Source organism: Corticium candelabrum, chromosome 1, assembly GCF_963422355.1.
Source record: "Corticium candelabrum chromosome 1, ooCorCand1.1, whole genome shotgun sequence".
Taxonomy (NCBI): Eukaryota; Metazoa; Porifera; class Homoscleromorpha; order Homosclerophorida; family Plakinidae; genus Corticium; species Corticium candelabrum.
Window position 1 is genome coordinate 5,613,596 of NC_085085.1, and position 25,137 is coordinate 5,638,732.

Sequence of the window (25,137 nt, forward strand, 5' to 3'; positions counted from 1 at the left end):
TGTGGTAAAGTCACGTGATTTATCCTATTTAGCGTGCACTAAAATTGAAAACAGCATGGAGTTTACACAAATTATTATTATTACTACTGTGATTACTGAACCTCATTGGCCTTCCCAAATAGTCGAAGCCTATTTTCTGACTTTGCTACAAACTGGTCATGAATGACATCCAGATCCAAATCACTATCGCCATAGTCTTTATGCACATGAAGCACCATTAGATTATTGAATCTTTTCTGAGACATGGTAGTTCTTAGGTAGTTCATAACACGTCTCAGTGCACTGAAGGATCTCTCCGAGGTGGCGTTGGTAGCAGACATAACCAAAATCAGCTGCATGAGGCGGCATACTTGACTCAATAAGGACCTCTGACCAGATGACAAGCTAGAAAAGTAGCGCCTTAAATCAAATATTGTAACCGTCTCAAGTTTCTCTGTGTTCTTCTGGAAATGCAGACTAAATGTTACCAGCTGCCCTCTCAACTCTTCCTTGTCAAAATCATCGCCGTAGAAGGCACATACTCGCTCCAGTTGTTCCTCCATTTCAAACTTGTACCTCGCAAGTGCTTCAGTATCATCATCTGCGTGTTTGTACTGCAATGCGGCAGTGATTAAGAGCGACTCTAAAGAGCTATACATTCCATAGCCAGGTTGATCGAATCGTTCCTGGATGCAGTTGATTACGACATCGAGGGTCTCATTGTAGTATTGCAAGTAGTAAGAACGGACTGTTTCATAATGGTACCCATCTTCGTCTTCCTCAAATCTTCTAGGCCTCTTTCTCCGACGAGGCAACATGGGTTTTCCAATTTCCAATTCCTCCGCCTTCTTGTTGACATTCAGCCAAAACAACTCATACGACTAATCTGTACGCAAAGACTTCAATGTCTCTAGACTCATTCTAGCAACTTGCTGTTCTTCTGCAGCAGACAAACCTTTATCCAGCAATGCTCTGCTGAGATTGTCGGTATGTCTCAAAACCATGTGACCTAGCATGGTGCCAAATAGATAATCAAATGTGTTCATTTGCGCTTCCACTCCAATTCTTGCTTTGGTTTCAGTGTCATGTGCAACTTTAATTGATTCCTGCCAGGTTTCTTGCAAGGCTTGAAAGTTCTCCAAAATGCTTGCAAGTGAGTCAGCTCTAACTGTCCATCTTGTAGGACAAAGGACTCTAATTCCGGTGGCTGTACTTCCTGGCAAGTTTTCTTTCAATCTTAGAAAAATCCCCTCACGACGAGGTGAATACTTCAACAACTTTGTTATTTCGAAAGATACATCTAATGCATCTTTCAGGAGTTTAATCTGCTTCATTGTATCGCAGGCAGCTAAGTTCAATGATTGCCCATAGCAGTGTGTAAACAGTGCCCTTGGCTCAATTTCAAGTATTCTCCTGGCTACCCCACTTTTTGCTCCACTCATCGCACTGGCTCCATCGTAGCATTGCCGGCGTAATTTATTAAAACTGAAATTAAATCTCTCAAAAACATTCTTTATCGCAGTTGTCAAAGTCTGAGCATCTACGGATGGTACACCATACATTCCCAGGAATTGCTCATGAACATCAAACTCATAGGTAACCATTCTCACAACTACAGTAACTTGTTCTGTGTTGGCACAATCTCTTGTTTCGTCAATCATTATACTGAGAAATGGAGATTTGCGAAGATCATTTGCAATAACCCTCAACACATGTGACGACATCAACTCTACTATTTCATTTTGAATGTCAGGGCTCGTATAAGAATTGTCTTTCCTTGTCATCCATGAAGACAAATTGTCATCGTCTTTTGCTTTCATTCTAAGCAACTGGATAAAGTTTCCATCACTGTCGTCTCCATGGCCTCGTATTGCTAATCCTTGTCTAGCCAAATATCGTATTGAAGACAAAATATGATAGAAGGCAGCTCTATTTCTCCTCTTAGAGGTAGCATGCTCCTTAGAGAGCAGATTACCAATATCCTTGGTCGTACTAGGAAGGGTAATTATAATTTCGGTGGCAGCCCGATGACAAGCTGATTTCTCATGATTCTTGAAAGATACTGTAGTATTTTTCCAATTTGTAAATCCTCTCCTAATCTGCAGTAGAAAAACTAGTGAAAACAATGGATGTCCAAGCGTAAACTCATGATTTGTGGCAACAATAATTGTGTGTATGTGATGTGTAGACTGTCAGAGTTTACGTCACCAAAAAAGGTACAAAAATTTGCAAAAATAACTGAAATGTAGCATATAATCTCATACCCTATCACTAACAACCTGGTTAAGCGAGGCATGACTTCATGCAAATCTGATCGCGAGGGAGTCTGGTATGAGACTACTGGAAAACAACTTGTACATGTACACAACTTACAAATGAGTCGTCAGCCGTTGGAATGTTGACCTTCTTCATGAAATGGGCTGACAAGCAGGTGTGACAATAGACGGCGTCATTCGTTTCATCGTAGTGGAGAAATGGCCATTTCTCAAACCAAGAAGGTTGGAAGCTTCTCAGTTTCGTTCATTACGATCGCTTTGGAAACCTGAACGTTGTTGCAGACGGCTGATGCGGATGTGTTGCAATAACAATGTCGTCGTTATCAAAGCCGAACGCGGACGTCTGCCTTGCCATTTTGCTACCTGGGCATGCTCAGTAGATGTCTCGTGACAGACGACTCTGGACATCGAGGCAACATGGATACAATAGAGTCAGGAGCATATACGGAGATAGAAGCTCCTGTTAGAAGTACATATATCAATAAATAATATATTTAATCGCCTATACCTAAACCGAAAGTTTACGGCAATCGTTCGCTTGCTGAAGTCCATATTTCCAAAAGTGGTCGGGCCATGGCCCGACCGGCCCGACCCGTTCCTACGCTCCTGATTGCCCGGATGTCCATCGATTACGTTGCTAACTCCTACTTCTACTTGCAATGATGACAGGCTATCGGGTAGCCTGTCCTCTTCCTCGTCCGCTTCCAAGGCAGCAGGCGATCTCAAAGCTTCAAAGGCATGGTCGCTGAACTCAAACCTGTGTGGTCTAATCACTACGTATACTTATTAATGGCTACCAGTAGATCTTCTTCATCCTGCGATTTATGCAATGACGGAACGGTATTATCACGTAAAAACGCACAGAGGACTCTTCAGAAGACTAGCTGTTGCTGCCGTCGCCTCCACCCTAGCAGCGTTGCCTTGGATATGAAGATTAGTCATTTTTACAGACCGCTGACAATACAGACGCACACGCGTCTCCCCTTAGTGACGTCACACTACACCACGCCCGTTATCGAAAGTTGAAAAACCGGAAGCAACTTTGACGTGCTATATCTCAGGGAAGACTTAACTTGGAAATCTAAAACCATTTTTTCTGTTATGTATGCAACTAGAACTATCAATTTCCAACATAAAACAATTTTTGATTTTTGCCTTGCAGTTAACCTTTAAGTTAATATATGAAGATCAGTGCCAATCGTTCTGACATCTGCTTTGAAAATAGGAAGACAAATTCATGTCTTCTTATTAGCATCAGCAGTCTTGCTGATGCCAATATCGCAAGAAACGCGCTGAGAAGTTGGCGAAGTACAGTGACTTGAGAGTGGAGGTAAGCGGCTTGTGGGCACTGTGATGTGGCAGTGTCAGACAGTGGTTTTTAATTTTTTCTAAGGAACGTTGGGAGCGTTGGGCGTAATGCAGCACGCACATATTGCACGAAGTCTGGGCATCATCACACCCTTCAGCTCAACTGTTTTGCTATTACCGTACATTAATTTTTAGCAGCTCTCACTGTTGCTGTAGTCACTTGTGAATGAGTGTGAGAAAAAGGTTTATTCCTAGTGAATTCGGACCTGTTATACTAAATTTTGTAATTAAAAATCCCCCAACACATTGTACAGCAGAGAGAGTAACCGAAACCATGGCGTTCAGATTCATACGTCTGGGACCGTATATAGTTGCGCTAAATGGAATAAAACTGTGTTGGTCACTTGCATCAGTTCTTTGAAGAGACAGCTGTCGTCGCCTTGTTAGTCTGAACTATTTGAACGTCTCATTAGCTAATGTACAAAGCGAGCATGGTTACTGCATGGTTACGCTTCTAGCTCAGTCTCATTCAACTTAACTTAACCTTCCCTGTGCAAATAGCATCAAGATTGTAGAAGAATTATTACTGTCCTTAGTGGAGTACTCTCAACACTTGAGTGCCAACTAGTAGTAAGAAATTAGTACAGACATGGTTTAAGTTGGGTAATATTTTCTTAGGTTAAAACCAATACCATTTAGTATTGTTAAAGTTAATACAAAATTAATATAGCTGTTGTGCTGTCAATAATGACTGTGGTAATTTCTCACTGTTTGTTAGAAACAGATCATTTCACATGCGACGTACTGACATCAATGACCTAATTAGTAAACGTTGCCATTAATTAATTAAAGCAAAAATGTAAGATACACAAATACACGTAACGGTTCAGTTAATGGAACATGTCAGCTGACATATTTTGCATATACCTACACTAATTAAACCGTGATAATGGGATTGTACTTTAGTGCAAACTGTCTGCCAGTTTCCTTTCAAGTTCACCTAGTTCTCCAATAAATTCCATTGCTTCCAACAATCTAATGAGCGTAGCATCTTTCCCATCTCTCTTAATCCAGAGATCTACCATTGTATAGACTGTTTCACTTGGAATGTCAGTCTTGTGAGTTGTTGACAAGTCCTCGGCAGTGACACCCAACATCTAATGGCGTCTGAGCAGACAAACGAGAAACGTGAAAAGCAACATCACGAGAGATATCGCACGAACCACTTATGAAACCATAAAGTCTACCTTGAACAGCAGCATTTCTCCTGTTTGAATTCATAAAAGTAACATTACCACACAGTCATAGCTTAACCGTTTGACGTATATGTACTCACAGTTTGTCAGAAAATTCAGACGACTGCGACCTAACGCTGTCTCGCCTACTCACTGCTACAAGTAGAAACATACACAATGCAAATTAAATGTCAATGCGTAAAAAGTAGATTTTCTTTCAACGAACATGCTGCAATCAAATTTAAATATAAATTTAAGCATTAGCTAAAGTAGAATAGCACAATCAGGCCGTAACCTAACTGAGCACAGTCAAAATAGATGTCATCATATTTTATTTCACACTCACACACTTAAGTGCAAGTGCGCATGGAAACACATTGTAGATCAGAAACACCTTAATAAATAGTTTGCAAATTTGTATTATATATATATATATATATATATATATATATATATATATATATATATATATATATATATATATAGTCCGCGTCATAAAATTATAAGGACACTGCCTCATAACCCAGTACAAACGTACGCGTTTATCATCTTCCAGCTAATAATAAAAGTAAAGAATCTTTACGAGCTAAATGCAGATCCTACTAGCAGTGCAGAGCTAATGTTTATTATTGCTTAAAATTCAAAACCCCGTAAACCACACGGTGCTAGACGAAATTATCACGTGACTTCTCACGCTATTGTCGTTTGCACGTCTAGACGTGACACAACATTTTAACTGTTTAATAATAGTTGGTTTGTCCACGTCTAGCTGATTTAATTGAAATTACGCGACGCGCAGCTCTGTTGACTAAAGTCTGCACATGTTCTGCTAGAATTGTCTGCCAGCTAGGCCTCCTGGACGGAACGCCAGAGTTCTTCTTCGTTCTGGGGATGCCTTCTGTTTGTTGAAACTTTCAATTTATGCAACAAGTTTTCGATTGAGTTGGCGTGTCGAGACTGCGGAAGCCAGTCAAGTAAGGTGACGTCGTTGTCACGCAACCATTGCCGGGTGAATCGAGCGATATGGATGGGCACATTGTCGTGCTTGAAAACAAAATTCTTTCTTATTAATCGTTGATCGTCAGGAAGCGTGTAGTCCTCGAGAACTCTTTGGTAAGCAAGAGCGTCTACGCGGCCTTCAAGTCTTATTAGAGATCCGACACCATATATGACATGCTACTCCACACCATAACACTTAGTGAGTGTTTTACTGTCAATCACAGCATTGCGGCAAATCCTTTTCTTTCTTACGGCACCAGACGTGCAACGCTCCGTCGTTTCCAATGCTACTTCATTGCTAAAAAGGACAGATCTCCACGCCTCCATCTCCCGGTCACGATACGTTGCCGCCCATTCTCGTCTGAGCCGGCGATGGTCGTCCGTCAGCACAGGTCTCTTACGTGGCCTCCGAGAATGCAGCTCACTTTCATGCAGTCGTCTTCTAACTGTACTGCAGGAAATAGCAACGTCAGCTTGTTAATGCAGCTGAAAGAATAGCTGTCTCGACGTCTTTCTCTTGTTCTCAATGGCAAGGCGAACATCCTGTCGTTACGTGCCGTTGCTTTTCTTTCTCTACCAAGACATGTTGCATAGTCGCTGCTACCGTTTGACAACCTCTGCAGGCATTGATGAACTGCTGTATTTGATCGTCACACTTGTACTACAATCTGGCGAGTGATATGGCCTACAGAATGCAGCGCTTCGATCTTTCCTCTGGTAATAGACCTGAGCTGTTTTTCTCTTGACATATTCTTAGCTAATTAGTAGTACTAAGAGACGTACAAGCTCCTGGACATACCTGGTAGTTCTTCTGATAGAAAGACACTAGGGCAGCTAGCTGCGGAAAAGCTGTTTGTTTTGCCACTTCCTACGCCCGGCGTTAATTTGCAGAGATCTACGTAATAGTTTTATTTGTCTCAATTCAAAATGGTCAGATTCTTCGTTGCTTCTGTAACTGGTGTACAGGCTGCTTCTGTAAATGGTGTACGGACTCTGCTTCTGGGTTGCCAGGCGTACTCATTGCTTCCTTCTGCTTTAACTGATATTTTATATTTTGCACCAGAAGGTCAATATGTTTATCACGAAATTAACACATGACATTGTATAGTATCTGTGTTATAGAAGTTGAAAGGCAGAGATTCCCAGTTACTGCAGAGCAACTGCAAGCTGCAGAAGAATTTATTGAAGACAAACTAGTTGCTGTTCCACAGAAATTTATTGATATGACTGCACAAGTTATGAGAGAGAAAATATGGCAACTCCCCTACACTGCAGTAAAAGCCAGAGAACTGTATTTGCACTTGTTGCAAGAACTTGAATTATAGATTTAATGAATGACCATGTAGAGACTAACAAGGCAATGAAAATAAATGCAATGCTGTTTTCAAAAATGGAAGTTAAAGTTGAGGATTGTAAGAGTAATATGTTGCAATTCATATTTGTCTCTCTCCCTTGTCAAAGTTAACTCAAACAGAAACTTTAACTCAAACAAAAACTCTCACAGAAACGTTTTGACTTAAACATGCAGAAACTCAAACTGAACAGTAAAAGCAACTGGGCAAAGCTATAACAGAAGAATGCTAGATTATGAACTTACTCTATGGACATGCAGTCACACGTGTTCTTTCTTGCCACAGCCGTGCAGCATCGTCAAAACCGGAGCCATTTTAGGCCGTTTGTGTGGCTCATAATTGACGCACTCACGCGCAATCATTTTCATGCCATTCGAAATATATTTGAAAGCATCTGGACATTGCTGTCCATACAGCCTTCCGAAAACTTCTTGCTCCGTTGTGACATCGGACCACGCATGAGCTCCTGTCACGACAATACAATGTTATCTAATGGCAACTTTGGAAACCTGTCAGGAAATAAGCCAACCAGAGTATAGTTCAATTATCATGAGGCCCAGGGCCCACACATCCGAGGGTGGACCACACTGTCCCTTCAATTTTTTAGGGGCAAGATAGTACACTGTCCCTGCTCTTGGCATGGTACTTAGGAGAGTTGCCCCTCTCTTGATATGGGCTAAACCCAAATCACAGATGTATGTGTGCAGTGTGCCTCTACCCGTTGCAACCACACAAGGGCTGTGTACCTATCCATATGTCATTGTAGTTCAGTAGCTAGACTTTACCAATATATTTGAAGGCTTCAGATCCCGATGAACAATAGGTGGTGTCTTGCCATGCAAATATGCCAGTCCAAATGACAACTGCTCTAGGATAAGAAATTTGTTACTTACGGTCAAATGAGTTTTCTATAAGCAACATATTTAACAAAATCAAACTTACTGAATAAATATTAGCAATGTGCAGCAACCTTCTTGAGGAGCAAGCTTTGCAGAGTTTGCCCTTGAACAAAATTTTTCACTATTTTAACTTCACTATTGTTCATGGCATACCCCATAAACAAAATGATGTTCTCGTGCCTCAATTTCCTGCAACAGTTGCATTGAGCAAGAAAAGACAAACCAGAACACATCTAATGTGGTGAAAGTATACCTAAGGCAATTAACTTCTTTTAACACTATCTCTTTTGTTACGCCACTGGCACCATATCGAATAGTTTTCACGACCACTGGTGTTCCATGTAGGAGTGCCTGATTAACTTTGCCAAATGGTTCATGGCCGATCTCTCGTCCAATTGTAAGATCTTCCACACTGATCTTCCAGTCATCATCATCATCCACTTCTGCATTTTCTATATGGATGAGTACAACAAAAATGTTTGATTAAATGATTAAAGAGACATTTCTGAGATATGCGTTAACGCAAAATGTCAGAAACGCGCGCTAACATTTGCGGCAAAGAAGCGATGGCTGCCTTGATGGAAGTGACTTGCAACAACGATTCAGACTCATTCAGTGAACGAGAAATGGAACGTGAAGTTACAGTTGAGTCCAGTTTTTACGACAGGGCCCCCCACGGTGTGCGGTAAAATTGCGTGGTTCTAGATGATTTGTGATTGCACTAAGAAGAGCAAGTGCGCCAGAGCGCGGTCAAGTGGTCGTGGATGCGTTTGCAAGGCAAACAAGATCAACTGCACGCCTTTGTGTAACTGTAGCCGCACGTGTTGCACAAATAGGGTAGGTTGATCTAGACGAGTGTACAAATTGGAACTAAAAACCCCTGTAAATATAGGCTGACGCCACAAATAATCCGTCATCTGCGAGTGCTGTCCATCGTCAGCTTCCTCCGAGGGAGCGCTTCTATTCGGGAGATGAAGTCAGGGTGAGTTGATATCTGCATGATGTACGTTTCTTTTGTTCAATATGAACTATATTACAATGATTTTTCTATAATTATTCCATATGTTGTAAGCACTATTAAAAGTATAAAGAACACAATTTAACTACACAATCACTATCTAAAGGTTTAGTGTTTTGGTATAATTGTGTGTTGTGGTGGTGGTGGTGATGATGATGATGACAGTGAGTGTGTGCATTGTGGTAAGTGGCAGTGATGGCAGTCGTAATGTGCATTTGTGGTATGGACTGTGATGACATCATAATATGCATGGTGGTGGTGCATTATGGTGACCGATCTTTTGTCTATTCACAAGAACTGCTGTGTAGATTTAGTTCTTTCTGCCATGGTCTTGGTCATGTGGCAATAGATATTCCATTTATATGCTGTTGACTGCTACAACAGAAGAGCAATAATTGTAACATTCTAATTGCAGAAATATGTGAGTTCTCTTACTAGAGAGCAGACAAAAGACCTACTGGTACAATTTCTCTTACAACATAGGTCTCTCTTGCCACTTGCACAAGAATTTTCTGAGCTACCTGTAACAAGCTTGGAACAACCAGACGATCCATTTGCTGGGCCACCCAACCCATCTCCACCAAATTGGTGCAAGTGTGGGTGATGCAGAGAAATGCCAACAGCCAGGGAGAACTTGTGTTGTGGCCTTGTTAACTGCACCAGTACCCAGCAGTATTTCCGTTCAACGGTCCTAGACCCAGATGTTCTTCAACTTAACATTAGATATTGTGCTGACGTATTAAACCTGCGTCCAGATTATTCTTCTGCCGGCTATCGGAAAGCAGCATACAGACAGCATGTGTTGGGCAAATATGGCTACCTTGGACGGGGAAACCGTCGAGTTGCTCCTTCTTGTGCTGTGTGCTGCATACGGCACTGGTATCCGTCTCCTACAGGGGATTACATGGGTTATAGGAGTAATTAATTTATTAAGTTAATTCTCTTCATGTTGACTCTGTCTGTTAACACAAAAAAATTATACAGCATTGACAAGAATTGTAAATGTTTACGTGACCCCAGCTAGCACCACCACCTTCCACCACCTTCCACCACCACCTTCCGCTGCCACATTGGGTATCTATAGTCTTCAGTGTTCGTCAAATCGCTACACCTGTTAGTTGTCCCTGGGCTACCATGTACCCATGTGTTGGTAGCCCGGGAAAATGTTAGGGTGCCCGTCCTAAAAGTGCAGAAGCTGCTTAATTTACTAGCCAATTAAAATAGCCAAAATATTTTGGGTATTAAGAATTTATGTCTAATTGTATCCATAATGACATCTACATATGTTGCTGCCTTTAATTTTAATAATGAGAAAAGCACAAAGACTACCAATTTTGAAATTTAGACTAAGAATTGAGACGATCTGAAATAGCTGTTACTGCTCAGTGACTGCAAGAGGTGTTATGCTCTAAGCCTTAGCAGCTAGTTTGCAATATGCAAGATAATGCAATATGCAAGATAAAGGTAGACCTAACTACTGTCTGATCCATCAGACCCGCCACTACTTTTCACATTTGTTTTCTTTGTGGGAAGACGATGGCCATGAACGTGTCGCCAACCAGTTGACCCAAGAATCCAAGCATTTATGGCGGGATCAGGGTCAAACTTCCGAAATTCTGCGTTCACATTCAGCAGTGCTGGGACTCATAGTGAGCATGATGTGCACAAGGTGCAGAATATTCGAGAGGTCACCGTCAGGGTTGCTGAATTCACCTTTCAATAGATCAGTGTAGACTGAAAGTATAGGAGAGGTTCGAAGTGAGACTACACGGCGTTTCAGTTTCCGGTGGAATCCCCCACTCACTGCGAACACTTTCCACATTGCAGCTGGCATTTTTCATTGCTAACTCAAAAGCTTTAACTAAACCGCTGATGTCGTCATGACCAAAGCTCTTTCTCTCGGTTTCATCGCATGGCCATTTCTTAAAGTTTAATGCTGCGAAATGTGACAGGGTTGGATTTTTGAAGCAACCAAAGTACATTTTCAGATATGACTAAGCACCCTTCACAAACTTCTCTGCGTCGTCATCTAAGTCGACAGTGGTAACAGTGTTAGCATGGATGCCACCTCTGGTTGATCGCTGAGAACTAAGTTGCAAAGTACCATATGTGTTCTCATGTGCATTGAACATAGCATTGAACTTCTTACGATAATCTCCACATTGCTGTAGAAGGTCTGATAAAGCATCAATGCAATCATCAATAATGATTGGCACTTCAATTAAAACAATGTCGTTTTGTTGGAATTTTCTTGAGACTTTAGTCACAATCGCAAGAAAATCTAGCATCATGTGAAACGGAGACTCAAGATGGTATCTAATATACCTCGAGCTCTAGACTTCTCTTCGCTACTGTTTCCGGCACCAACAGCCAAATGCTCCAGGTGGGCAGCTAAAGATGACAAGTTCTGCAGGATTGCTTTGAGAGCCCGCTCTTTACTAGCAACCCACCTAACTTGCTTGATATCAGAAAAGGACTTGAGCTCTTCGTCAAGAGTAGATGCAGCTTGTTTCAGCTCTCGTTGCCGTTTAGGTGAATACCGATATATTTTGAAAATTTCCTTAATACTTGCTTCAAACTCTGCAAGATATGGAACCGCTTTAACTGCATCAAGAATGCCAATCTCTAGTTTGTGAGCAACACAGTGAATTACAACGGCGCAAGGATAGTCTCTGACCAGCTTTGCTTTGACACCGTTGCGATCACCCATCATGACAGCAGCATCATCGAAATTCCCGCAAATAATGTTGGCCCCATCCGTACAGAGCCTGAGGGTATCCTCGGGTTGTTCACTAATAACTCTTCGCAAACCATCCTTTAGCGCTGTATATACTCCATCTGCGTGAGCGTGTTCCAACTCTATCAATGCAGCCAACCTAGTCACTGGTCGACCAGTCGTAAGATCAATGTAGCGAACCATGACAACCTCCTGCTCCACTACAGTCAAATCTGTTGATCCATCACAAATCACGGAGAGATAGCGACACTGCTTTAAATCATCAGCAGTCTTGCACCTTAGATCATCAGCAATATACTTCGTGAACAAGGCTGCAGACTTATCGCGCAGATAGTTCTTACCTAGATCAACATCATTGGCCTGCTGTACCTCACAAATGTACTCATAGTCAAGAAAAGGCTTGCATTTCTTTGCAACAGCGTATGCTGTGCGAAACAAATACTGATAATGTTGCCGTTCTTTGCTATGAAGAGAAAGAAGGCCAGCTTCGATCTTTGTAATCTCGACGTTCACTGGTCCTGCTCGCATTTCTTCAGCACGTACACATGCAATATGCTATCTTGACAAGTTGTGTTTCTTGATGGGATCTATTCTAGAGTTCGTTGAGCCAATAAAAAATGCACTACGTTTGTCGGCAATGAGTGGATTGTTTACACAGACTCTACATTGCATAAAATCAGGACGAATGCTGCCGTCATTGTACTTTTCTTCCACGCATATTTGTAACCAAGGGTAATGATTTCTCCATGTCGAAACAAACTTTTTCTGTTGCTTTACAGCATCATATTTAACATCATATTTGCCTTTCATAGTTGGCAAAAGAGAACACCCTAATGTTAATAATCACAATGCTGTTGTAGTTGCTGTTGTTGTTGTTATTGTTGTTGTTGTTGTTGTTGTTGCCTGTGTTATTGCCGTAGGCGAGGTTGCTAGTAATTGCAATTTCTGGTCATGTAGAGCTTGGCTACTTTCATCAAGTGATGAGATGGAATGTTCAGGTGATGGAATCTTCACATGAGATTGTTCTGTTTCTAGTCCTGCAAAGCCAAACAAAGTTTGTTGCTTTGTCTTTTTTGAAACTGGATGAGAAGATTTATTTCTTGCTGAGAGGCGTTTCCTTGGTTTAGCAAAGGACTCGGTCGTTGACTTTGCTTTGGTTCCAGTTGAGACCGTCATTGGGATGACCAAAGGCACAAAATGGTTTGGACTGGGTGAGTTGCCCGCCGACATTGTCATGCAAGACCACATGATTATTGCGGGGATTTGTTCCTGCTGCAGTTCTTGTTGCATTAGCTGACGAGGATAAAATGTAGCATTCATGAAAGCATGGCAGGCGAAGCGAAACTTTGTTGGGTAGACAGAGCGTACTGGGCGTCCAAAGACAGTAGCCAAGCCAGCTAATTCAAGCATGCCACACCAAGTACCCAACTTTGAACATAATCTCACTTCTGCTTCTAGGCCAGCAATGTATAAATCACGAAGAGAAGACTTTTGCATCAGCAATGAGGAAAACGTGTGGCTTGGTCCATCGCCAAGAGTTTGGGAAAGTAGACCTACACATTGACCGTCACCACTGGCTTGACGCGCATGGCCTAGAAACAGATCAGCATAGTGCTCGACGTTGCCATCTACCTCTGTCATCACAGCAGCACGAAGTTGGTCATGGTGGTCATCTTTGCCATAAGCTAGAAAGCTTGCAGCCCGAAAGAGACAGTTACCATCTCCTAACACTTTCACTGGTACTGAATTGTCAGGAGCATCCTTTGGCAGTAACTGAGTAGCAACGTGATCAATTTCAAAGCTACCAATGGTGGGCGTTGAAAACAAAAATTCAGCCATACCGCACTACTAACATTCGTGTTGAGCTTGCTGAACATTAACAACTACTACTTCTAATCCTAGTGCTAGAAACTGTGTTCTTATATAGATTGTGTACTTGGCATAGACCATCTGAATCATTATCTCTCCATGCTCCATACTCAGTGCATACCCTAGACTCTAGTCATCCGGTTGAGTCATCCACATGAGGGAGCATCATGGGTCTACATGTGATATCAGGTTGCCTATTATATAATTGTAATCTGGTGGGTGATAATTACTAGGAGCTTTTCTTGTAACGTAATGTTAGTTATACAGTCTCAAGTAACAAGAAGAACAAAACCAACCAAGAGCAGAGAATAGCAAATACTCATAAAACAAAGGACTATGCTTCAGCTGTGGAACTTACAATACTTGCTCTACTTACTAACCACAACCATTAAGCTCACAAGAGGAAACCATTAATTTGAAGTCACGTCAGCTTCTAGGAATCTGACCTTGCTGTCTTGGTAGCTGTACAGTGTTTTTACAGTAAGAACCAGTTTGTGACTGCGAACAAATCAAACGTTTTATGTTATCTACAGGATTTATCTACATGCCCTCTACAATGACTTATCAATATCTAGAAAAGTAGGAGAAATATGCTTGCTGACAGCAACTGTTGACAGCAGTAATTAAGCCACTGGGTAGGCGTTTTCATAAATGAATGCCACCAGCTAAGGCTATTTGCCCGTAACTTGTTGTTACTTGTTGCCCCATGACCTACTTAGGCCAGTATCGCAATTGATACTGAGAACAATAGATGCTATTAGTATTCACACCCTTCACCCTTGCTGATTACAAAGAAACGAAGATAGAACAACACGACTACTAACAAGACCTTTAGAAAAAAACAGTATGACGCTTTATCGACAACAGAAACTATTGGATCTTAGCAAAGAACAGCTGTGTTGCCCAAACATTGCGTAGTTGTCTCGAGCTACCTGCAAATGCAATTTGGTTGCCCATCCAATATATGTGGTTGTCCGGAGCGCCCGGGATACCAATTTGACGAACACTGGTCTTGATGCCACAGTCTTCTACAATGCTGCCTCTCCTAACAAACAGGATGCTGCAGCTTTCAGTTGCTGTTGTGTTTATCTTTATCTTTTCAACAGATTACCTGCACGACTACTCTGTCTCTGAATTAACTTTGCTGTTGGAGGTGGTGGTATTGGAGCTATTGTAAGAGCAATGTGACAAGGATGTTCTGCAGCGATTTGTGTTCTGTCATCCATTGTCCCTGTCGCTGACATTCGCATCTGGAGGCATCTTCTCATCAATTCAGGTAAGTAGCTGTATGTTTTGTTGACTTTGACTTTGGTGACTGTCCACTGGCCAGATGACTTGTTGTATTTACGGTGGAACCTTGTTTCTCTAGTACTTTGGTGCTCTTTGTATTCCCGAGTGATGTGGTGGTTATGATCAATTGCTGCCAGCAAACAGCGTGCTCTGAATGCATTGTACCTGATGGAAAGTTCATGGTGATATAAAGAGATACAAAAAAGCACGCATGCCACTGTACCTACAAGAAGTTCTCTTTGATGCATACTTCAAGACCAAGTTATGGTAGCTCTCTAGTAAGCCAGTGTGCCTATAAACAAGCATGGGATCTAGTGCACAGAGATGCTACTGAGAAGTATAAATGGAACCTGCATCTGATATAGTACCCAAGTATATTTAGCCACCTGCTGTTCAGTACAATGTCACGTAGCATCTGCATTGGTGCCAGAGTCAAAAGATATAGGCTGTTTCCCTTGATCGTTCACATCGTCAGCTGTCAATGTACTGTGGTGACATTGCCCTGTAGCCCATTAATGCTCACCGCTGACATGGTGCAGAACAGAAACCCATCTATTCTATGTAGTTAAATAAAAGAAGAATGACATAACATTCTATAACTTTTTATTAGTGAAATTAGTGGAGTACCGTCAATGTCTCCACATTACCATCACATTGTGCACAACACCACCAGAAATGGTTGATGATGGAACGCTTCCATTCTCTCAGACTTCCCATTCCTTTCTTCTTTGATGCCTAAATGTGGTGTTATAACCAAATGACTATAGCAATGAAAACGGTTACCTCTGACAAGGTTTTTGCCAATTTCTTAGCCTTATGCCAGACATCCAACGAATGAAATATGTTCTTGTACTCTAGGTCTCGAGCTACAAGGGAAAATACTTACACATAGTTAGACTAAATCGTGACTGACAGTCAAATACTGACACATCATCGCAGCAATAGATGTCGACGCATCGGTGACAAGTTCAACTATGTTGACTGTACCCTTCAGAGCTGCAAGAGCACGTTGAAGCCCTAGCTTTTCCATCCGTACTGACTTCAGGTCCACTTCTCTCTTATCTACAACCTGTACTTCAATGATACAGTTTGTTTCATTGTCCATGACTGAGTACAGACAGTACTGCGCCGAGAATCCTGGGGAATCATTTCGTCCATCTCCACTAACAACTAGAGGTTTATCACCGATTGCTGACAAAATTTTTCCTTTCTGTTCATTCCAATAGCTCTCAATTGTTGGACATAGATAATGTCTTTGTACTTGATAGAAAGTGGTTGTTTTGATGTGTTGCAGATTGAACGATGTACAGAAAAGAGCAATTTTGCTGAAGTTGTTGCCAGACAAAAGAATTGAAGATGCCATCAAGACATTGTTGACAAAAAAAGGGTACCCATTTCTGGAGTAGCATCTCTTGGAACTGCTCCATTTGCCACTGTGGCCTTGGAGACATTTCCACTGGATGTTCAGTGTACACCCTACGTTATTTCTTTTATAAGAAATTGATACCTGGCAATTTGTTTGTCTGCAGGTTTGCCCAGAAGCTGGATTATACAGTCAACATCACACGCAACACGTTGTTCATTCACAGCTTCTTCAGGACTATTTTCTAGCCTGCTTGCTGTCAAAAACGATTCAGAATTGTTGCCTATGATAATAGAGGTTGGATAATAAATTATACAATACAATGAGATACACTGTGTGAAAGTAGACTCTACATTTCCTCTGCATCCAATTCAGTGTTAAATGTTTCTTACCAACTCTACTGCCTGTCACAATCTCTGGGGCTTCTTTGAAAGCAACATCTGCCATGACCGGATCATCTAGAAAGCTTGCATCTAGTTCGTCCATCATTGAGTCATCCTCATATTCTGATTCTTCACTATGGAGATACACGTGAAAGACAGTTTACTACAACATACGCAGTTCAGGCTTGCGATTTCTTACCTATCAGGTTCATATTCCTCATCAGCTGAGTCTGAGTCAATGAGAAAGGACAACAGCAATTCATGTCTAAATGATAAAACATTCCCTAAGGGAAATGCATGTAAAGTGAGCATTGGAACATACTGTTCTGAGCTCAAACACATTTCTCTTTGACCACACACTTCAGCAGAATCACTTTCAGACTCCAGGGAGCTTAGTTGGGTATCCTCTGTTTCCTCAAAGTGTATTTCTGTTGACTCTTGGCTATGGAAAAATTGTAAATGTTATCTATAGAAATCTGCAGATACAAAGCATCATACAACTATGACCAGTCACCTGGTAAAGAAGTCTTTCTGTCTGATTGTTTGTGCAGAACCCAAACTTTGTCTGTGTCTGACTGGGGTAGAGGTAACTGAGGACAAGCGGCAAATCTTGATTAGCTACTACTAAAAGTAGTTAATTTTAATACAGTACATGATACCAAATGTCTGTTGCATGAACATGCTGGAAGTGTCATCTCCTCCCAAGTCTGGAGTTGTCCTTGAGTCTTCCAATGAGTTGTCACTTGCAATTCGATCTGCTTCTTCTACTTCTACACATAAAATTTCACGATGGACTACACTAGAGAACTTGAAAATGTCGTTACTAACTTGCAACTTCCGTAAATTGACAGAAGATGCAGGACAACGCTGTTCATAGTCCGAAGAGACAGAGAATCTTCTATCGAAGTCAGCTGTTCATACGTCGTTTGCCGCACACGAACACTAACAAAAGGATCCGAAGGCGAGCGGCATCGGCGTCCAGACCTGTTTCGTCGTCCACCGCGCTTCCGCGGAATCACGGAAGGAAGCCTTACAACAGTAGCAGACATGCTGTCGATGTCACGTGATGTTACACGTGATGGCTAGAAAACCTCTTCGACGTTACGCTATAAAACCGTTGCCCGTCTGATAAGTATGAGTAAGTTGTGCATAGGTGTTTCATCTATTGAACCAAACTGCACGCTAGGCAGACTGCGATCTAGGGTAGCTAAGTCGGAGTCGCGATCGAAAATGTTACATACGCGTCCGATAGAATTTATCATTTAGTCAGTTAAAAGCATACGTAAGCATACTTTGTTCTGGAAATGCGTCAAATGTCTCAATTTGATTGTTGGTAACCAACAATCAAAGGTGTAAGCGGGGCGCAGTTTATTAGCGCATGTGACAGAAATGTACCTTTAACTCAGTATGTATCTACAGTCATTAATTAATTAATTAAGTCAATGTACTTCTGCTAGTCTTTGCTGCTTGCTGCTGCTGCTGCTGCTGGCATTGGTGATGGCGATGGTGATGATGGTGATGATGATGACAACCTCAACGATGTCTTGTTTTTCTCTACATGAAATAGTACAATCATACCATGTCATAATTGATGTGTAGTGCCACTTATCTGTAAAACACACTGTATACCTGTTTCCACTCTCACCACAGAACTGATTTCTTCATCTTCGTAGACCTGAAGTAATTGTAACTGGTGAGTACAAGGTTACTGACAGCCATGTTTGCTTGATAAAACCTTGACAATATAAAATCTGCACCTCGAAGGTGCAAGACCACGCATTCGAAAATAGGATTCAATGGTCCAAGGGACACCTCCTACTTTTCCGTCTATCCTGTCGCCCTTGCTATTCCCAAGATAGAACTTTCCTTTTGTGACGGAAACAATGCTTTCTGGCAATGTTGTAGCAGTTGCTCGGCTGTGGACGTCTTTGCAACTGACAGACAAACACCTGTTGGAAGGCTTCTGCTGTTGACTGTCCTCCTCAGTTTACTGAAATAGACGAGTGCACCAACAGTTATCTAAACAAAACAAATAAAACATACAGCAACAGCATTAGTTTCTCTCAGTCAACTGTCAGTAAGAATGGTCAAAAACCAGCACCAACTCAAATGATTCTAGATTATAAAATCTAGATATATCATAATAAATATTGTATTTATAATCATTCAAAGTGTGTACACATTTTATGAGACAACCATCTGTACTAGCTAATGTAATAATTTGAATAAACTATCAGAGAAATTGACGTTGCATGTGTATGCTGTGTTCTTAGCAACTTCGAACATTAGAGATTGACATGATTAGTAAGCACCACGATGGCCACACGGAGAGAACATTTATCCTAAAACTAATTGAACTTCCATGATTTGAGATATCAAGCAGAAAAAACATACATACAATTGCAAAACAACACACATATGCTAATGCAAACACAAGTAACAGTTGTCTGATCGCGACCACAACTTACAGTTTGCCAAGTTTGCAGATGTCGAGTAAAAAATTGAAGCATCTGAAACTTACAGAATGGTTAAAACCTATTATTTCTTAACTCAGTCCTAAAAGTAATCATCTATACTAATGAACACACACGTAGTGTGATTCTTACTGTGATTTGAAATCAGCCTCATTGTGCTGAAAATTGAGTATTAAAATTATAAGAAGTATGTCAAAGTAATCACACAGTTTACCACACACTTTTTACCAATTTCCTTTGTGATGCAAATCTACCTGCACTGCAGAGGGCAAAGATCTCTTTTTCGAGCCAACAGCTTGCTTTCTCTTGACTCTCTCAAGAGTCTTGTATTTGTCTACCAAAGTAGACATATCTTTTGCAACAAGTACAGTACAGGTAATTTAGTAGCAACACACAAGACAATTCTAGCTACAAACCTGCAGCTGTTGACTGTTGAGATTGATGAATAGCTCCTGTATAGAGATGAATTATTAAATATGAACACACCTTGAATATTGTAGCTAAAATAATATTCTAAACCCTAGACCTCCACGTGCTGTGCCTCCAAAGGTTTCCTCTGACACTTCTAGGGCTTCCTGACAACTATGGTGTCCTCTTTCTACAAGGCTTGCCAGATAAGCCACCTTTCTCCTCTTGGCATCCTGCTCTATCACCTCTATAACACAAAAAACCGCCAAAAATCTATGTCAAAGCGCAAGATATCAACAAGTCTTAATTTCTTCCGGCCTGATGGCCCTCAAACATCGTGGTTTTTTTACACCCAGGAGCGTAGGACACCTGAAAACAGGTAGAGCTAGCTAGTAGGCTAGAACATAGGCTACAACTTTATAACGCAACTACTTACAAAAAGCAACCGGTTTACAAGCAATTTTGGAACGTGGAACATGGAAAGTGTGCTTTCACGTTTCACGTTCCACGTTCCATACTTGAGTGTGACGTCAAAGAAATGTAGCGCACGCTAATATTTTGATGACGTTAAATGACGCAACTGACGTCACAAGCAATTTTGGAACGTGGAACGTGGAAGCGCTAACCGGCCAACGTACGAACTGGCCACCGTAGGCCACCGTACATTCCCATCTCAGACCTTTCCCACATAAAACGTCATGATCTATTCGTGGAGAATGACGCCACTTCCGCAATGAAGACGCACCTTCCGTTACGGACGCACGCACGCACAAACACTCGGCTTGGTGAACTGGCCTAGAACCTATGACTGCAGCGGGTGCGGCTTGCACTCTACTCTAGACTAGAGGATGGCATACAGTGGCGAGCACACGTCGCATTCGCATACTCGGCTAATTGAACAAACAAACTCCGCCAAAGTCTCGATTCTGGCCGTCGAAGGTAGTTCGGGTGAAGTTCGACCTGACCGTTCGTCTCCGACGTCCGATCTCAACTCTTTCGCCGTGTTTCGCGACGATCCGAGAGCGGCGTCGTGTCGATCGGCGCGTTACCAGATAGCCGTCTATCCATCCATCCAGACAGACGTCGCCGGGAGCGTGGGTTGTCGTATTATTGTTTAAAACAACATCACGAAAAGCACCTTTTCCTCTAACAACACGACGGTGTGTAGGCCCTGCTGAGGCAGACTTTTGCTGTACGCTTTCTGCTTGTGAAGGTGATGGCTTTTTCGTCTCAGCCATTTCCAGCCTAGTGGCTGGCAAACGCATGTCACATCCGCATACTCGCCTAATTGAACAAACAAACTCCGGCACATTTCATTTCAGACCTCGTCGGGGGCAGTCCGGGCGAAATCCGACTCGACCGTTCGTCTCCGACGGCCGATCTCGACCCTTCCGACGCATTTCGCGACTCGACCGTCCGTCTCCACCGTCCGGTTTCGATCCTTCCGCTGCGTTTCGCGACGATCCCAGACCGGCGTCGTGTCGATCGGCGCGTTACAGACATCCAGACAGACGGAAGCGTGGGTTGACGTATTATAGTATAGATAGGATATTGCATGATCTTCACGGTAAAGACGTAATTTTACCGTATGTAACTAAGTTTACTGTATCTAAGCTTAACGGATCTCAACAGACATGAGGTGGAGCTTGGTCTATCAAACGGTGTTACGTTCCGTTCTTTCGTGAGCCATAAGAACAAACTGCTAGCCTGGTAGCAAGCAGTTCTACCGTTCGAGTTTAGTGTTTCTTTGTGATCACCATGCAGAGAGTAGGTTTTTTTGTCTTTCTCGTATCATTGGTGGTGACCGCTACCGCAGTGTCAGATTCTGTTGAGGTATAGTAATTAAAAATGTTATTTTAATATCTATAAATTATTGAAATAGCTTATTATATATAGCATAGCTATTAAGTTAAAAATGCGCAAGAATGAGTCTAGTGTCTTGACAGTTACTTGTCTTTCTGTAGGAAAGCAAAGGTTGCAAGAATGGTTGCTGTTCCGGTAAGATTACAGCAATTTTCCGTGACTACAGAAATGCTGTGTTTGAGAAGTGATATCTATACAGTAACAGTATCCGGTATCCAAGGTGCTCCAGGAGCTCCGGGTACGTTTGGTCGTCCGGGACCAAAAGGAAACACAGGTAGGAATATATACTTTATTAAGCATCTGTAACAGTCTCATTTCTTGGCGAGCTTGTTGCCATCGCAACGTTATCATCACAACGTTATTCATGATTATGTACGTTGACAGTTTACAGTATTGATGCGTCAACTCGCATCAATCTAACGTTATCAAGCAACCGTTGCAAAGTAGATTTAGTGACTTTAGTGTTCATAAAAAATTTTCTTGCATTTTACCTACAACAAAAATAGACAACTGACTACATGACCTCAGACTTAAAATAGTTATGTTTTACGTTACTGTCTAGGTGAAAAAGGGGTTGCAGGAAAAGTTGGTCCCAAAGGTTTTCCAGGTGAGCACGGAATTAGAGGTCCAATAGGACCGAGAGGCCCGCCGGGAATTTTTCGTTTAGACGATTGTTCTAAGATAAGAGAAGGTAAACTAATGAAATGCGTTAAAAATGAGAAAATTTGCATTGTGTACAAATTTTGAGCAGGAATGGTGAGATATAACAAGAAAGAAGGGATAGAGTATTGTGATGGCACCAAATGGTTAAGTCTGATGTCACTCGGTAAATCAAGTCTGCAGCCTGCTGTATCATGTCAACAAATAGCAGACAAGTACAAATCATCTTCTTACAATGGACAGTATTGGATTAAGCCATCTACTAGTGATCCACCATTCCAGGTTAGAAATAATTTAATAATTTAAATTAATTGATTTACGTTTATGTTAAATTGTCTTTAATTATCAGACATTCTGTGATGCGAGTGAAGGTTGGACTTTAATCATGAAGATAGATGGGAGTCAGCAAACATTTAGCTACGACAACGCAATATGGTCAAACAAGCAAACATTTCAATCAAATAATTTGGATTTGGATAACAAAGAAACTAAACTGGCTTCCTATTGGATACTGCCATTTACCAAAGTTCGTTTAGGAATGAAGGTAGATGGAACGATTAGATGGATCACTTTCAGCTACAAAGCGTCATCTCTCTACAGTCTCATTGCAGACGGACATTACAGGAAAACGAGCATTGGTGAGAGTAAGTGGAGAAGCTTACTGCCAAAATCATCTCTTCAGCCACATTGCAACAAGGCATGTATTTAAACACGTCATAAACATTTATATATACTCTATAATTATTATCTATGTATACACAAACAAATATCAGTAAGATTATGGCAATGTAAGCCAGGCTTATCCTCGACGATTAGAGTAAACTTCAGGAATATGGTATAGCTGATTAAATATATTAGATATTTTATACGTATCTTCAGAATCGTTTTGCTCTTGATGTTATCAGATGAAAATGAGCCGTAGTGTGACCTCTATAAATGGGGGGGGCTAAAATTTACGATACTACGAGAGACGCCCACTTTTATGGACACTCCACTTTATTGGCTTCTATTTGACTGATATGGTAGAATGAGTGGCAGATCCAGACTGGAAAATGGGTGGTGTATATACTATATTCATCTTTCGTCCTCACACGTACTCAAGTCTACAATTTTTACAAGCCTTTAATTTATTAGTTCTTAATTAGTTAATTAATTACTGCTGATTAATGTAAAGAAATAATTTATTTTGACAGCCAATTTTTTGGAGCTTCATGCGGCCCTGATATTGCGAGCAAACAGTTTTATGTTATAGTGTAGATGACGTGCAATCGCAATTGTTACTTAGACAGAATAAGATCAAAATCATTCTAGAGAAGGTATCTAAGACTTTGTTGTTGAACACACGTCTTGCTATTACAGGAGGGATTCAACGCGAGAAGTTACCACTCATACTATGGCTCAAGACTTGCACGAACTCGTCTGGGATTTATTGCTAACCAACAAAACGAATGTGACTCTCCAAACTCTTTTATTGGTTTTGGAACACAGTACTCGTCCCAAGCAAATAGTGCTGGAAACTATGCTGCAACTTCTAGCGGGAATGACAACGGTACTCTAGACATCAAAGTAATTGGATACATTATGGCACGTTGATTATACACAGTTTGTCTATTGTAAACGAACGTTTAGTGTCAACTATAAATTGCTTTGCCGCTCTAGGAAGCAACTGCTAGCAACAATAACAATTTTAGTGCATATAATGTGTGAAAAACAAATGTCAGACTTGTAGATTAAAAGTGAGCGTTGCATACTTAGTTATGACAAAATAAAACTACCTTATGAGATTGAGCTCATGTAACGAAACTTCTTTCAATTTAAGTCTATCATTGGTATTTAGTCTCCTTCTTGAACGACGAACTGCAGTATGTCGTTTTACGTTGCACCTCAAAAGGGGACCCGACAGAAGTTGAAGGCCGACGCCAACCTGCCTATATGTTTTTACCCATGCCGAGGTATGTCTGTATCCCAAAGTTTAGCCTAGTGGGTTATCTGGTTTAGCCCGCTTTCAAACTTGTACATATATATAATAAAAATCTCATTCTCTCACATCGTTTGCATTACGTAGTTCCCACTATCGGGGCAACACAAGCACATACACAATACACACACACACACACACACACACACACACACACACACACACACACACACACACACACACACACACACACACACACAAACACACACACACACAGTATCTATTTTCCTTGTTTGAAACAGAAAGAGGACTCAAGATATCCGTACACTCATCAATGGAGCTCTCGGATTCACTGCTATTCATTTCATTCTTGCACGCACCTCACAACAACGAATCCAGTCTATCAAATTCGTAGTATACCCAGGCCACTATGCTCTCTCCTCAAGCCTAGCTAAGTCTTCTCGACACTCATATGTCATGCCTTGTCGTGTACCTCCTTGAGTACATCATGTACTATTGCCCTGGAATAACTAAAGCCTCTTTCTTTTCTCTGCGTCCACCAGTTAGAACCACGTACCTTTCCTTCAATAATACTCTTTCTAATGTGTAACTGGTGATACAGTCTTTGTATGATCTCCAACTTTCATCTTTACTCCAAGGCCTAGGTGGCTTATGTTGATGTTCCAGTAGGTAGATGACGTCTGCTAATACATGGTCTTGTCTCTGCAGCGTTGCCATATCGTCTAACTTCCAATCTGCTTTAAATCCTATTGCATTTACAGAGTAAGGAGTCATTTCTTCGTCCAGACTTTCTGTACCATCTAGTTCCACTCTCTCTTGCTTTTCACTGCTCTGCTCTTCCACTCTTCTTGAAAAAGCATTAGCTGACACATTCGCTTTTCTTGGGATGTGTTGTACAGAGACATCATTATGCTGCTATTGCTGTTAACCATCTAGCTAACCTCCTTAATTAAAAGGCTCTTTCATACTCTTCAACCAGACCAGCGGTTGATGATCTGTCTTCAGCAAAAATGGTTTCATAAAGGTAACATCGTAAGTGGTCTATGGCCCAGACAATTGCTAGCATCTCCATTTTAATGGTCGAA

General features: G+C 41.4%; 3 protein-coding genes and 2 long non-coding RNA genes across 5 annotated transcripts; all 5 read right to left on the reverse strand.

Moving 5' to 3' along the window:
* Positions 1-860: 860 nt before the first annotated feature.
* LOC134184317 (zinc finger MYM-type protein 1-like) lies at positions 861-2,610 on the reverse strand. Its single transcript, XM_062652018.1, has 2 exons — positions 2,522-2,610; positions 861-2,073 (listed from the first exon to the last, which is right to left on the reverse strand). The coding sequence occupies exons 1-2, from the start codon at positions 2,608-2,610 to the stop codon at positions 861-863; spliced, it is 1,302 nt and encodes a 433-aa protein (XP_062508002.1).
* Positions 2,611-14,758: 12,148 nt separating this feature from the next.
* On the reverse strand, positions 14,759-15,309 carry LOC134191575 (uncharacterized). The gene is made up of 2 exons (XM_062660199.1): positions 15,186-15,309; positions 14,759-15,127 (listed from the first exon to the last, which is right to left on the reverse strand). Exons 1-2 carry the CDS (start codon positions 15,266-15,268, stop codon positions 14,764-14,766), a joined length of 447 nt encoding a protein of 148 aa, XP_062516183.1. The 5' UTR covers positions 15,269-15,309; the 3' UTR covers positions 14,759-14,763.
* A 287-nt stretch (positions 15,310-15,596) lies between these two features.
* Positions 15,597-16,325, reverse strand: LOC134191565 (uncharacterized). The gene is made up of 2 exons (XM_062660189.1): positions 15,890-16,325; positions 15,597-15,828 (listed from the first exon to the last, which is right to left on the reverse strand). Exons 1-2 carry the CDS (start codon positions 16,323-16,325, stop codon positions 15,710-15,712), a joined length of 555 nt encoding a protein of 184 aa, XP_062516173.1. The 3' UTR covers positions 15,597-15,709.
* Positions 16,326-16,716: 391 nt separating this feature from the next.
* Positions 16,717-17,428, reverse strand: LOC134177658 (uncharacterized). Its single transcript, XR_009969549.1, has 5 exons — positions 17,368-17,428; positions 17,223-17,298; positions 17,069-17,150; positions 16,908-16,973; positions 16,717-16,842 (listed from the first exon to the last, which is right to left on the reverse strand). It is a non-coding gene; the product is annotated as an uncharacterized LOC134177658 (long non-coding RNA).
* Positions 17,429-17,958: 530 nt separating this feature from the next.
* On the reverse strand, positions 17,959-19,937 carry LOC134196410 (uncharacterized). The gene is made up of 6 exons (XR_009972522.1): positions 19,709-19,937; positions 19,599-19,634; positions 19,437-19,534; positions 18,444-18,727; positions 18,338-18,383; positions 17,959-18,262 (listed from the first exon to the last, which is right to left on the reverse strand). It is a non-coding gene; the product is annotated as an uncharacterized LOC134196410 (long non-coding RNA).
* Between the last annotated feature and the right edge of the window lie 5,200 nt (positions 19,938-25,137).

Bases quoted from the DNA above. Each gene is read 5' to 3' on its own strand.
- LOC134184317 (XM_062652018.1), bottom strand. From the start codon at position 2,610: ATGGCAAGGCAGACGTCCGCGTTCGGCTTTGATAACGACGACATTGTT. The intron at 2,074-2,521 runs GTTTCCAAAGCG...ACTGCAGATTAG, and splicing joins CCGTCTGCAACAACGTTCAG to GAGAGGATTTACAAATTGGA.
- LOC134191575 (XM_062660199.1), bottom strand. From the start codon at position 15,268: ATGCTTGTTTATAGGCACACTGGCTTACTAGAGAGCTACCATAACTTG. The intron at 15,128-15,185 runs GTACAGTGGCAT...ACTTTCCATCAG, and splicing joins TCAAAGAGAACTTCTTGTAG to GTACAATGCATTCAGAGCAC.
- LOC134191565 (XM_062660189.1), bottom strand. From the start codon at position 16,325: ATGGCATCTTCAATTCTTTTGTCTGGCAACAACTTCAGCAAAATTGCT. The intron at 15,829-15,889 runs GTCAGTATTTGA...TTTCCCTTGTAG, and splicing joins ATCTATTGCTGCGATGATGT to CTCGAGACCTAGAGTACAAG.